Source organism: Ambystoma mexicanum, chromosome 11 (assembly GCF_040938575.1).
Source record: "Ambystoma mexicanum isolate Mex_15411 chromosome 11, UKY_AmexF1_1, whole genome shotgun sequence".
NCBI lineage: Eukaryota > Metazoa > Chordata > Amphibia > Caudata > Ambystomatidae > Ambystoma > Ambystoma mexicanum.
In genome coordinates, this window is record NC_090934.1 from 211,572,244 (window position 1) to 211,586,712 (window position 14,469).

The 14,469-nt window shown below is 45.7% G+C and overlaps 1 protein-coding gene across 2 annotated transcripts in view; it reads left to right on the plus strand.

Annotated features, from left to right (window-relative positions):
- The first annotated feature begins 368 nt into the window (after nt 1–368).
- Nucleotides 369–14,469, plus strand: part of ZDHHC18 (zinc finger DHHC-type palmitoyltransferase 18) — a 474,560-nt gene continuing 460,459 nt past the window's right edge. For both annotated transcript variants that reach the window (XM_069622871.1, XM_069622872.1), the window contains exon 1: nt 369–711. In XM_069622871.1, coding sequence (XP_069478972.1) covers nt 497–711 — 215 coding nt within the window. In that variant the 5' untranslated portion in view covers nt 369–496. The remainder of the gene's footprint in view (nt 712–14,469) is intronic.

Genomic DNA, 14,469 nt, shown 5'->3' on the forward strand with positions numbered 1-14,469 from the left:
GACGGGTGGGGAGAAGGGGAATAGGATAGGGCTCCCCCAGACAACACTTGGGATAGAACAGAGGGGGCAGAGCCTCTAAATGTGCCCCGCCCACCGAAATGCAGGTTTCGTTTCCCTCCTAAGTATAATTGAAGATTCACGTCAATAAATCTCATTAAACCAGTGTTCCAACTTCCCCCAATATCTACCTGCTACTCCATATGCATAGATTTCATTTTCACAAGCGTAGCATGTACTACGTGCTTCCTTTTTCTGCGCATATGCGTAGTGTGCCGTTCCCACCCTGTACTTGCGCAGTACTGTTGTTTTTTATTCTTCACTTGCGCGTGCGTCGTATTTCATTGGCTCTGGTTGGTTCTCATTTTGCGCTTGCGCAGATGTTCGAGTGGTTGTTACAGTTTGTGCCGCTGGGTGTCGCTGGTCTTCTCCGGCCGTGCTTGGAGATTTCACACAAGCAGAGGGCGGAAGCAACAGAGAGCCGGGCTCTGGGCCCGGGATGAAGGAGTGCGAGTACCGGCAGATCTCGGGGGTTACCCCCGGAGCCCCCTCACCGCCTGGACCCCCGGGACCTCCCCGGAGGAAGTGGGAAGTGTTCCCTGGTCGTAACCGCTTCTACTGCGGGGGGCGGCTCATGCTGGCCAGACACAGCGGAGTGTTTGCTCTCACCCTAGGACTCATCCTCAGCACCAGCGGCCTCTTCTTTATATTCGAGTGAGAATTGTAGCGGGCAGGGGGAAGGGATCACACACACACAGAGTGGGAGCTAGGGTGTCTGTCATGGGTTATCTTTGTGCCTTGGGGCAACGGTAAAGAACAAGAGATACTAGGGTTTTAGGCGAAAGGGCCATCTGGGGAATGGAAGGCAGCTGTAGGGTCAAGGAGGGGGGGAGGGGGGGCAACTAAGACAACTTGTAGAAATCATACCTGGCTAAAGGTGGGGCATTCGAAAGGCAAGTGGGAGGTTAAGCCTTGAGAGAAAGGGGATGGGCAAGTGGGAGGCAAGTCAGAGTAGGACTCGAGCTCGTGGGACATGATTGACAAGAGATAGGCGGGGTGGGAAATGGATCATGGCAGGTAGTTGGCTGATTGGAGAAATAAGCTAAAGAGACTTGCCCAAGGGAGCAGAGCGGGAGGGTGGCTGAACGAGCAAGTGTCATAGGGATGAAGCGGATCGTGTTTGATACGGGGCACGGGAGAGGCACATATACAATGGGCCATGATAGAAAGGGGGAGGTGAGTCGGCGTCCTGGCATGCATATGTACATGAGGGAGAGAAAGGGACCTCTGACTGCAACTAACGAGTCAAAGAGGAAAAGAAGAGCGACTAAGGGCCACGGTTCGAAGTGCTGTGGGGCCGGGAAGAAGTGAAACTGGGGTTCAATGAAGAAAGGGGGTAGGTTGAAGTGAGATGCGTGGCGGAATGGGAACTTGGTATAAAAGAAGGAACCTAGTTTTGAGACTTTAGGAAAGTTGGCTTGATGGAGCAGATACATTTTGAGAATTGTGGGTGGCAGCCTTGCAGGTGATGAGAAAGGGCCAACTGTATCCAGGCGGAAGGATGAATGTTTTGTAACGGGTGGGGGGAAATGGCAGAGAGTTAGGAATGTGGGGGGTCTGGTTTAGAGGGACTGGCGAGTGGGTGTATAGCTCATGAGGTAAATGTCTATTTTCAAGAAGCATTGAAATGATTCCATGTGTGGATGGGTGTTGACCCGGTTACCTTGTGCGTGAGAACAGTAAAAACTCTTTATATTGCGGTTTGCAGTGTTTAGTTGTGTTTTAATATCATTAAACCACCAGTAACCTCGCAGCTCAATCGAACCATCACAAACCAAAGAAACCTCAAGAGCAGTGCGTCAGTCTAGTTCCCAACCAACCCCTTATTCTATGTATGGTCGCATGATGGGCTTAACTTGTGCTCCAGTGTACCCGTGAAGTACGGATGCTTACTGTTTACGTGACTTGCCAGACCCCAGATGGGGAAAAATACAATGTCCAATTAGGCTGATAGATATGGTACAGCCACATTGTAAGGGATGGTGATAAGCGTTCATTGAAGACATTGATCTAATTAATTCGGACTTGCAAGAGCTGCAGTTTCTCTAAAACACTGGGGGATGTTTCAAATCATCACTGTGTAGATTGACACAACATACTTACCAGTCTTTTCTGTCTTCAGTTCCTTATTTATTACAAACTTTACTCCTTAATCCAGGTTTTGGAACAGAAACTCCATTGAAAATTGACTTAATCAAGTCTCCATATTTTGCTCTGTTGCACATCCCTGTCACCATCCATCCTTTTTTCTTTGACCTCTACACTGCCTTCGACACTGTTAAACACTAGTATGTCCCCCTGACCCTCTGAAATCCTAGTTTGCACGTCACTGTTTTAATTGCATTGGCTCCTACCTAGCAGATTCCACCTTCTCCATCTCAACTGATGCTGCAGCCACCTCCTTCCCATGGGTGTCCTTAAGGATGGTTCCTTGTCCCTCTCTTTAATCTTTGTTCCTGTATTACCTACCCCCTCTGTCATTCGACAATGGATGAGGCAAAGTTGTCTGATACTTAATTTCTTTCAGACTGAATTGGTTTGCCCCTCTGCATCCATTGCCTTAATGCGGTTGGCCACTCATATTTAGTTTCCCCTGATATTCTCACTCCAGCCCCCCTGGCCTACAACATGGTCGGCAACCTTACTTTGATCACTTCTCCTGTTAAAGCTGCCAGACCTGGCATCCTGTACATCCACAAAATTCAAGCACGGTGACATTTCATGCTGAATTGATCCCTTTTTAAATTATCTTTTATGGGCCTGCTACACTCCACCTTTTTTCTAAGGATGGAGCCACATAATTGTAAATGACATCTTCCCTCCAATTTATGAAAAAAAAATCTGGATCCTCCTTCCTCCATTCTGAATAATTGAGAGAAATCCTATATCTGTGGGGCCTTGAGTTTCTTTATAAAAGAGTGTGATTCTATACTAACGGGGAGAAATCTGGCCGATTTTACTGTTAGCCAATCCAGATACACTAAAAAAATGAAAAGGGGGAAAAGGATTTTAATTGGTTTAAGGACCAGAGTTTATTGCCAAATACAAGTTGCAGCATTCCTTTGGCACAATTCATAAACCTTTGGATTTGTTACTGTCATGTAAAAAACTCCTAGCCCTATGTTTCGGCATATTTTTGTGGTTCAGATTTAATTTACTTGCCACTTATGATAGATGGGGCCCGATTAGGAATATTGCTCCATCAATGAGATTTTGCAGGATGTGCAAAATGGTAGATGTACAGGAAAACTTAAAACTGTTAACTTTATGTGAAGCTACTTTTAATATTCAGAGGTTGTCGTTCAAGCGTAATGTACTTTCTGATGCGTCCATCTCAACAAGAGTTTTAGCCCCGATTGTTTAATGGGAGTGAGACTTGTTGACTTTGGCCTTGGTGCGCCGCCTAATACAGATTAATTCTCTGTTGGCGATAAATGTGTATTCAGTTTAGATATAGGAGAGGGATTAGCTCGCCCCTATAAGGAATATAATTAGTGTATATATTTTAGTACATCTTTTCTGTTGGAGATTGACGTGTTTAGATTTGTATAGTTGGTGTGAGGAAATGTTGAATAACACTGTTTGAATTTCATGAAATTGAAATGTGACCTTTACTTTGGACCTTTACTTTGGATTGCAATTGTACCTATGGATATGTTGTGTTAATGTTTTTCTTTTTTAAACTACACACAAAAGGAATTGTGTTTTTGAGAGTGGAAGATCAGTTCATGCAGGGGTAACTAATGACAACAGTGAATGGCAACTTAAGGTTTCTAGCTGATATGACTGGTAACAGAACCATAATTGAACAGATGGGGTATGCAACAAGCTGTTAAAAATGGACCAGCACTATGGGCGACTACCCTCCATATACTGTTTACACAAATAGGACTATTAGGCCGAATTCCTAAGTCATGGCACATCAGCCATATCCTGACAGTACACAAAAAAGGAGCATGGGACAAGCCTGCAAATTTTTCGCATTCTCAGCCATGCTAGATGTTTCTTCTAAAATATTTGCTTGCATGCTCCTTACTGAGTTGAATACCTGGATTGCTACAAACATATTGCCACAGAACAAAATAGGTTTTAGAGCTAAGGCAAGTACAGCACATAACCTTAATACTGTCATCGGCGGTAGAACATGCCTGGAAGCGCAGAGAACTAAAAGTCTTTCATAGACTTTTTTGCTGCCTTCGATACGGTTATTCGCAACCACCTGTGGCATGAATTAAACAGCTGGAATATACCTCCAGGTCTATTGAGAATGGTAATGTTGCTTTATTCAGAAACGTATGTTAGGTTGCGGTTGAATCTATCTGGGCACTTGTCTGCAATGATATCGACATGCAGTGGAGTCAAGCAGGGCTGTCTGGTGGCGGCCACGCTTTTTAACTTGTACTTGGCTGACATACAAGATGTATTTGTAAATAGTGGAGCCAATACGGTTAAGGTTGGATCATTTGTGATAGGATGGTTGGCATATGCCGATGGTCTGTTATTGCTGGACTACACACCTACTAGCCTTCAGAAGATGTTTGATGCACTTCTAAATTATTCCACTCTTAACGGTTTAACCATTAAAATCGACAAGAGCAAAGTAATGTTGTTCACAGCTAAAAACAAAACCCCTAAAAAAAAAAAATAATATGCGTAGAAAGTGAATAATAAAAGTCTTGAATTAGTACACACATGTATTTGGGAGTACTGATTGATAAATTTAAGATGGGATTCCCATTGGAAATGTCAAATTCAGTTGCCAAATGGCAACCAATGTGCCCAGTGTTTTCATAGGTAGAAATGTGTGGTATTCTACCTCTGCCATCCTGACCATCTATACTGCAAAAATTAGAACGATTGCTTCATATTCAGTCCAAATATGGGGCCACTAATATAGGAAACTATTTGTGGTCCTAGAAGCAATGGTATTGCAGAAACTTATGAGATTACCTCAGAATGTATCAGTTGAATACTTGTATTTGGAATTCAATTTGAAAAATATCATGTCAGTCTTGAATAGTTTTTTATGAAAGAACCTGTAAATTACAGAATGATACAATCATCGTTTCTTATATGCAGGCATACATGTGTCTAGAAGGCTTTCTGTCAATTGATAAATTAGGTAACCATTACGCAAAGTGGACTGTTGGGAACTCTATAATATCTGCAAGTGTGACACTTAGCACATGGTTAAAAAAAGAGATTGTATGAATTTAGCTATGAACAAAATATGATCGAACTGGCATCCGAAGCTCATAGTGGTCATTATTGTCGGGTACGAGCCACTCGCACCAATTTACCTAAGTATATTACAGCTTATCCTAGCGTGAAGATCTTTCGAACTTACCTATTGATGAAACATGTATCTGTGGCATTAGAAACAATAGGTGCTAGGCTTGGTGTGTGCAGAGAAGGGCATTACTGCTGCCTATGCGGTAGTCACGTAATTGAGTCATTAGAACATTTAATCATTGCATGTGAAAGTTTAGAAATAATAAGGTACCCGTTTTTAAAATCTTATAATAATGTTTGATTTTAATGAAATTGAGAATGTATGGTGGAAATTCATGTTGGGCGATGACATTAATCTTTATTTTATTGTCATTTTATTTGAAGATTTTAGACATTTTAATAGGCCTCTTAGGGCAAGATGTTATGTAATGGCATAAGACATGATTTTAACTGATTTTAGTGAAGTTGCTGTCCAATATGGAGTATGTAATATGTGTTATGTCTGTATACATAGCTAATTTGCTGTAAGAATACTAATAAAAACTATCTATACAAACTATCTATAATAGAACATAAATCACCTTTTGGTTTCCATGCAGCAAAATATATGGTCCCCTCGTCTAGTGCCCTACGGTTAATACAGTGGGCAAGAACATATCTAGGTTACAGATAAATTTACTGAAGAACGCTTGATCTGGAATGTTAGGGAGCAAAATAAAATGAGTTACCAATTATTCTAGGAGGCCTTATAAATGCAGTAGTCTGCATGCCCCAGAAGATCGAATTCTGGTACTGTCAATGGACCGTGCATATTAACACTACACAGACATACCTCTTCCTGAGCAGGACTCTATTCTGCACCCCCAGCACTAGACCAGAACATACAATGTCGGGTGAAATGGAGCGAGCTTGCACACACCTTGATGCTCTGTAGGAAGCAGAGTCCAGGTCTGAAGTGTTATAGACATTGTAGACATTGTAATAAGGGACAGAGAGCACTGTGACCAGGTTGACAGTGCAACACCAGGACAAAAAATGCATCGTCACAAACACTAGCCACTGCACTGCAAAGCCAGGTGTGATGGGTAGAGACTGCCCACTCACTTGACAATCCCACGCAGCTCAGACTGACCATGGGAAAGAGTTGGTGACTAGCACTGGGCCATCGGTGGATTTAATTAGGAAGAACAGAGTTGTTTGAGGTGTGCAACTTTAAAATACAAGCCCCTTTAGAGGGTGGCTAGACAACACTTTAAAAAAGTTAATGCGGTTCTATTGAGGGGAACTGAAAAAAGAAGCAAACGGTGCATAAGATTGTATTTGCGTGAGCTAGCGTTTACTAGCCTGTTCCCTTTATACAACCATGACCAAGAACTAATTGCAGTGGGCGCACCGACCTCAACTGCGCTACTGTTAAGATGCCAACCCAAACACTGGCTTACCCCCACTCTTATCATGTTGCTGCTCTTGCGTTAGGTCCGTGTTTCAAACCATAAAATAAATGTAATTAAATGCATAGGCCGGACTACAGCAAGCAGGTCTTTACCCCTGCTCAATTGGGACATAAAAGCACAAGTCATTTTAACGACACCAAAGGAGTAAAGGTCGCGTTGGGTGAGTGTTTAGTTTTTAAGAAATAGCATTGTGCGTTTGAGACAAGAGTCGCTGTGACATGCCACCCTTAGGATCGCGAAAATAGACAAACTTGTAATTATACCAGTAAAGGATACAGATTGAAAAGGATACAGTATCCTGATGAGGTCTTCTTCCTAACTTCATTGATGAATCCTCAAGGAAAAACCCTTTGCTTTGATTACACCCACTGTCCGATAGAAAACACGGCCAGAGCGAGGAATCAATTGAAAGGGCGAATAAATGAACACACTCTCCAATCTGTGTAATAGAAACAACAAGGTAAGCAATATCTAATAAAGTTGCCTTTCTATTATCTCACTAGTTTTCCCCCACTAACCCTAATAGGAGTAGTTGGATGAAGATCGAGGTTCAATAGAATCCAGGTATAAATCCACCAATAGGACACGACAAGGAAAGGGGAAGTTAGTAGGAAACTAATCCCGAACGCAACGAGGGTCGAACTAGTGTCAGGTAGGTGCACTCTGGAAAGCGTCGTCTAGTTGTGTGCATGAAGGTTAACACAACATGTTTTTGGCATCTTCATAAATGTTCATAATCAAAGTTCTTTCCCCATAAGTCGAGTTTAATTCACCCTTTAAATGATCCTGGAAAGTAAAATATTCCCTACCGGGATGTGTGCTCAATAGTTGTAACAGTTCTTTCTTCCCTCTGGAATGTAGGATTTATTTCACCCTTCAGATGCTACTGGAAAATTAGATATTCCCTTCTGGGATGTGTACTCAGTAATGGAAACAGTTCTTTGTCTGTATTTGAGAAAAAAGATCATAAGGTAATTCAGAGTTCACCTCCCTTAAGCGAGGAAGTATGAGCAACCCCGAACTACCCTTGAAAAACTCAAAATCTGCGTCTCCAGTGACGCGATAGGAAACCACCACTACGGAACGTATTCACCTGATTCTGGCGGAGACAGGAAGCCTCTGGGTGTTCTTCTTGGCAAACTGCTTCCCAGGAAACGCCACAGTTAGGAAATAGGGCAAAGACCTGGACAGCGTCACAGGAAATGCCTTCTCGGAAAACGCCGCAACTAGGAGACTGGACGTGGAGAAGGCTGCTTCACGAAATCCAGACTGAAGCAGGGGCCCGACTCAGAAAATGAGTCACAAACGGCTTTTGAAAGCAACAATCAGAAATAGCGAGTGATTAGAGGAACGCACTTAAATACGCTCAAGGATCACGTGACGGATGAAGAACCCAACGTTATCACGTGATCCTAGGTGCTGGAATTCAACGCCGTTTTAAGGGGAGTTTGTTAAAGAGTCTCCACCTCGTATAGAACGGCTTTGCTGCCGATCTGACAGCATATGGGTTCCTGCTACCAAAAGAAGGTGAGCGAGACATGACGCCCTGTTCGAGAATGGTGGAAACCAAAATTTGGACACATTAAAAAAAAAGTTATTTATTTTTTAAATTTAATTTTGGTCTGGTCATCATTCCGTCCAGTCCCTTTCAGAATCGCCCACTTTATCCATCAGTCGCAAGAATCAAGACCATACCTGTACACGCTTATTCTGTTGACCTTTCCCTGTGAAAGGAAAAGGTCAGGTTAAAGTGCACATTACGCACTCCACATTGCGGTCATCGTCTCCATCAATCTTGTAGTCACTCATCTGCCGACAGGATTAAGTTGATGTTTTTCTTCCCCACCACTACTAAGTGGCTCCTGGAAAAGAGAAGCACCTCATTAAAACGGCAGAGGATTCTCCAGTACGACTGGATATCTCATTGTGTCTGGGACCCCGGGAACAAACCATACAATACTGAGTTGGTCGTGATGTTTGTTGCAGAGCTCATGCTCCCCAGCTCAATAGCAGGTCCCTCATTAGGTCTCTAGTGTAGGTGTTGTCCCAGAAGAGGTGGTACTCCACCTCGTGTTGTGCATCCACCCGGCGTGCCATCCAGGCGATGTGCTTTACTTTTCCTCGTTTATCAGCCTGTCCGATGCAAAGTTCCCCCACGCATGCTCTGCTGTTAATGAGGGTAGGGCACTGATCGGCTCGCAGGCATCCCTCTCAAGGATGGCTCCTGTCTTTCACTGGTCTGGTGTCACCGGCTCCAGCTGGAATATCCTTCCAAATCCCTCTGCTTCTTAGTAGTACCATGGCACTGTGAAGCTGTATGGGATCCTGGAGTTCCACTCTGCCCACCCTAGTCTATGGCAGACTGGCAGTAGAAAGTGCCCATTGGTAATCCCAAGTGACGATCCTCACTGCTCTTCACTGTGGTACAATTGCAGGGTAATGCCCTATGCAGTGTTTTTAACTAAATTACAGAGAATGCTTTAATAATGAAAATGTTATAACGAAACAATATCAAATTTGTGTTTAAAATGTATGAGTCGGGGTGGGTTTAAAAGTGAATGGCAAAACACGGGGTATTTTTCGTTATAAAATGTTCGTTCTTACTGCATTCTCTCGAATTTAATTTGTTAAAATCGCATCTAACCGTGAAGCCTTTCTGAATAGTGGGGATGTTGGGCACTCCCCTCCCTCCTTTCTCATGCTCCTTTTCGCTCTTCACTCGGTCCATCCTGGAGTTCCAGATGAAGTAGAACACCTTCGAAGGGATTGTGTCCTCCGACGTATTCCTTATCTTTAATACGTTTCCAGCTTGCTGGCCTCGGAAATGTTTTCTGTAGAGGGCGCTGCGCGTCGACGTCCGCCGAGTCGATGTCCCTCGACGGCCACCGTATCGGCGCCGACGTCACCATGCCCATAAATAGCCACGCGCTGCGTCCGTTGCTCAGTTCCGTTTTTCCGCGCTTCGTGGGGCCTCGGAACGTCATTGCTCAGTTCAGTCAGGATAACTCTATATCTACTCGAATATACCTACTCGTTCTCGATGGCATCTTCATCGGAACCGCCGCCGCCGCAATCCTGCTTCAAGAAATGTCGAGACTGCGGTAAAATAAATGTCGATAACGGATCCACACAGGATCTGCTTGTGGTGCTTGGGATCCGAGCACCATTGTTCGGTGTGTGAGGACTGCATGTCCATGACGGCTAAAGCCTTGAAGGAGCGCAAGGGGAAGCTCGAGAGAGGTAAGTCAAAAACCTCCTCGAAGGTTTCTTCGGCCGAGGCATTCGTCTCCTCGCCGTCAAACATTCTCATTCTAGATCTCGAAGTAGCTCCCACCATTCGTCGAGATCAAGACACTCAAAAAAGAGACGTCGAAGATCCCCTTCCTCGTCGTCTTCTGTGTCCCCAGAAAGGGTCTCCTGTCCCACAAAACACAGCTCTCAAGCTGAGTGGGAGGAATTCAGAAAGAAAATGTTAAGCGTCTTCGAGAACGCAGCCTCGACCCCCTCAAAGACAGCTGAGGGCGATACCCCGGGAGAAAAAACCAAAACGCAGCGAGTCGCCGCACCAGGCGTAACATTCCACCTGAGAGTGCCACGAGCCATTGGGTAAGAAGGCACCATCTTCGCCGTCGTCGAGGATTCCTTCGACGCATGGATCGGCGCCATCGACGCCGTTTTCGAAGGGTTCCTCGACGCCGACATCGACGCCGATGAAAGAGAAGACCAAGGCTACTCCACAGCCAACGGTGATTCCAGGGGCCTCCGGCACAACGCCAAGACCGTCGTCTATGTCCTCGAGTAGGATCCCGATCTTCTCGAGTTCTTCGAGACCCCTTCCAGTTTTTTCGACGCCGTTCTCGGTGCCTTCGAAGCCTGTCACATCGGTGTCGACGACATCGACGTTTTCTCGCCCAATAATGACGAGGCTGGCTCCTTCTGCCTTAGAGATGGGTTTTACACCATTTCAGAGGTCATAGTAATCTGGACTATCTTCAATTTATGAAGAGGGGGGAAGATTCTGACCAGGAAACATTTGGGTTACAGAGGACCACGCTGCCTATTTCAGAGGATTTCACCTCTGAGGAAAGAAGGCTGAAGGACCTACATGAGGCAAGTGGGCTGGACACTTCCCCAGAAGTGGAATTTGTTAAGCCAGACCCAGGGGAACATGCCGGAACACCCTATAGAACCAATATGGCAAGAATTATTGAATTTATGGGTTGGTCTGCGCCTTCCTCTGTTTTTCAACAGGATGATTTAACAGACATTTTAGACAAAGGTCCACAGGAGGACCCTGTGGTCCCCTTCCATGCAGCCTTGCAAAGGAAAATTATATCTAATTGGGAAACTCCTGAAGTTATCCCTGCGGTCAATAAAAGATTGTCAGCCAAGTATAGGGTAGCGGCTGCTGACCCTGAATACTTATCAAAACACCCGACTCCAGAGAGCCTGGTGGTTCAAGCGGCAACTTCATCTAGCAGTAGGACCGCTTACCCTACTGTCCCACAGGATAGAGATGACCAGAGGCACGATTCTATGGCGAAGAAAGTCTTCTCTGCTTGTAGTATGGCGTTGAAGTCCATCAACGCCACCTGTACGCTTGCCAGGTTCAGTCACACACTATGGGAGTGTGCTTCATCAGCGGCTGACTGCATACCCGAAGGAGAGGAAAAGGAAGCCTTCCTTAACATTATTAAAGATGGCAAAGATGCAATGTGCGAATCACTTCAAACTGGCAACGATTCCGCTGACCGTATCAGCAGGTCCATGGCGGCAAGTACAACAATCCGCAGGCATGCGTGGTTGCGATGTACAGGCCAGACTTTTGAATATGCCCTTTGACGGCTCTTCACTATTCGGAAAAAAGGCTGATGACAGTCTGGAAAAGTTACAGACTTCTAAAGCAGCAGCAAAATCTTTAGGAGCTGCTATTCGCAAAACTCCTTTTCGCCCCTCAGGAACCTCTGGGAGAGGAAAGTCCTTTCGCTATTATTCCGCATTCGGGAAAGGCAGAGGACAGCCGGCTCAAAGAGGCCAAAGGAGATCCACCCGAGGTGGACGGGTCGAAACTACTAAGGCTGCCGCAGCAGGTGCCTCTTTACCCTCGGCATCTGCATCAGCCGCCCCCAAGCCACTCTGAGGCCTTTCCACACAATACACCTGTAGGGGGCAGGTTAACTCACCATCTGACGGAATGGCAGGCTATAACGTCAGATGCTTGGGCATTGGAGACAGTTGCCCAGGTTACTGCCTACCCTTTCTACACATCCCTCAGTCACCCACCGGGGAACGGCTCTCTAAAAGTTCCAGATCTGCTCCTCTTGCCGGAAATTATAGACCTGCTAGAGAGAGGTGCCATAGAACCAGTGCCATAGAACCGGTACCTGTAGCGGACAGGAACAAGGGCTGGTACCCCCATCCCCCCTCCCCCCCCTACTTTCTCATGCCAAAGAAGGACGAAGGACTGAGACCCATCCTGGACTTACGAGAATTGAACAAGTTCCTCAGGAAGGACAAGTTCAAGATGGTAACTCTCTCTCAGATCCTTCATGCCCTCCAGCTCCAGGACTGGCTGGTATCTCTGGACTTTCAGGATGCTTATTTCCATGTGCCAATCCATCTAAAACACAGGAAATACCTGAGGTTTGCAATTGGCAACTCTCATTATCAATTTCGTGTTCTGCCATTTGGGCTGACCTCCGCCCCGAGGGTCTTCTCCAAGCTAATGTCTGTAGTGGCTGCGAGTCTAAGGAGGGAAGGGATCCACGTCTACCCCTACCTGGACGATTGGCTGATCATGGCTGTATCTTCGGAACAAGCTCAGATCCAGCTAGATTATGTCTGCCACTTCCTTCACAAACTGGGCTTCTCCCTCAATTTAAAGAAGTCACAGATGATACCATCACAGAGACTCCAGTTCATTGGAGCGGTCCTGGACACTTCCTTGGGAAAAGCCTCGCCACCAGAGGTGAGGGCTCGAGATATTTTACAGATGGTCACCAAGTTTCAAAATGCCCAACGTCTCCCAGCCTTCGACTTTTTGACACCTAGCCGGAGAGAAGAACTTGACAGCGGACGCTCTGAGCAGGCAGAGCAGTCTCCCACGAGTGGGAGCTAGCTCAGGAAGTCCTTCAAAAGATCTTCGCCCTTTGGGGAACCCCTCAGGTGGATCTGTTCGCCACAAGCACCAACAGGAAGTGCGATCTGTTCTGTTCAAGGGAATTTCCCCCGAGAGGAGCTCTGGGAGCTGCGTTCGTAGTGGACTCCTTTACGTGTTTCCACCAGTCCCTGTTATTCCTCAAATGATCAGGAGGTTGAGAAGATTCCGTAAAACCATGATCCTAATTGCCCCGGATTGGGCCAGGAGAACGTGGTACCCAGACCTTCTAGATATGTACATCTGCCCTCCAATCCGTCTTCCACTCAAAGAGAATCTTCTCTCACAGAAGGGAGGTCAGGTTCTCCATCCAGACACCAGAACCCTCAACCTTCACGCTTGGCTTCTGAAAGGGTGAGGTAGAAGGATTGGGATCTCCCTGATGACGTCATGGAGGTGTTGCTTTCGGCCAGAAGGCCAACAACAAAGTCTTTATACTGCTGCCGTTGGAACACATTTTGCAGCTGGTGTAGGGAAGAGAATATCGAACCTTTTTTATGTGGTACACCAACGGGGTTATCGTTTCTACTCTACTTGGCAAACTCAGGCCTTCAAGTTGGCACTGTAAAAGGCTATCTCGCAGCGCTTTCTATCTTCAAGCGCACTGCGGAGGAACCATCGTATTTCAAACTTCCTCTAGTGGTACAATTTCTCAAGGGGTTAACTAATGTTTATCCCCCAAAACCATTCCAGGTTCCCTTGTGGGACTTAAATTTTGTCTTAAACTTCCTAATGGGCACTCCATTCGAACCACTTCACTCTTGTTCGCTGAGATTTCTCACGCTTAAAACTGTCCTATTGGTAGCACTAACATCTGCTAGGAGGGTGAGCGAGCTACAAGCTCTCTCCTGTAAACCCCCACATACAAATTTCCACAAGGACAAAGTTGTCCTACAGTTGAAGCCTAATTTCCTCCCAAAGGTGGTTTCTGAATTTCATATTACTCAGAAAATTACCTTACCTTTGTTCTACCCTCCTCCCCATCCGGGGAAAGAGGAGGAAAGGCTACATAGGCTGGACCCAAGGCGAGCTCTCTGCTTTTATATCAGCAGAATGGCTAGGATCAGGCAAGCAGACCAACTGTTTGTAGGATACTCAGGTCACAAGTTGGGACTACCCACAACAAAACAAACCATCTCCAGGTGGATTATTTTGGCCATTCTGGAATGTTACAAACTGGCAGGGAAAGAGCCACCCCAAAAACCGGGGCTCATTCAACCAGGGTTATCGCAGCCTCTTCGGCTCGCCAAAGAGGGGTACCAGTCCGAGACATATGTGCGGCTGCCACATGGTCGTCCGCACATACATTCACAACATTTTACAATCTGGATTCCACCACTACTCAAGAGACCAGATTTGGCAAGGCTGTATTACATTCGGTCCATCCCTAAAGGAATCCATAACATTCTCACTCCCACCTTCAAGTCTATCAAAGATGAGGAATATGTCGGAGGACACAATCCCTTCGAAGAAAAAGTTACTTCTTACCTTGTAACGTTCTTTCGACGGGATGTTCCTCCGACGTATTCCTTATCGCCCCTCCCATCCATCCCCACAGTGATACTTCCC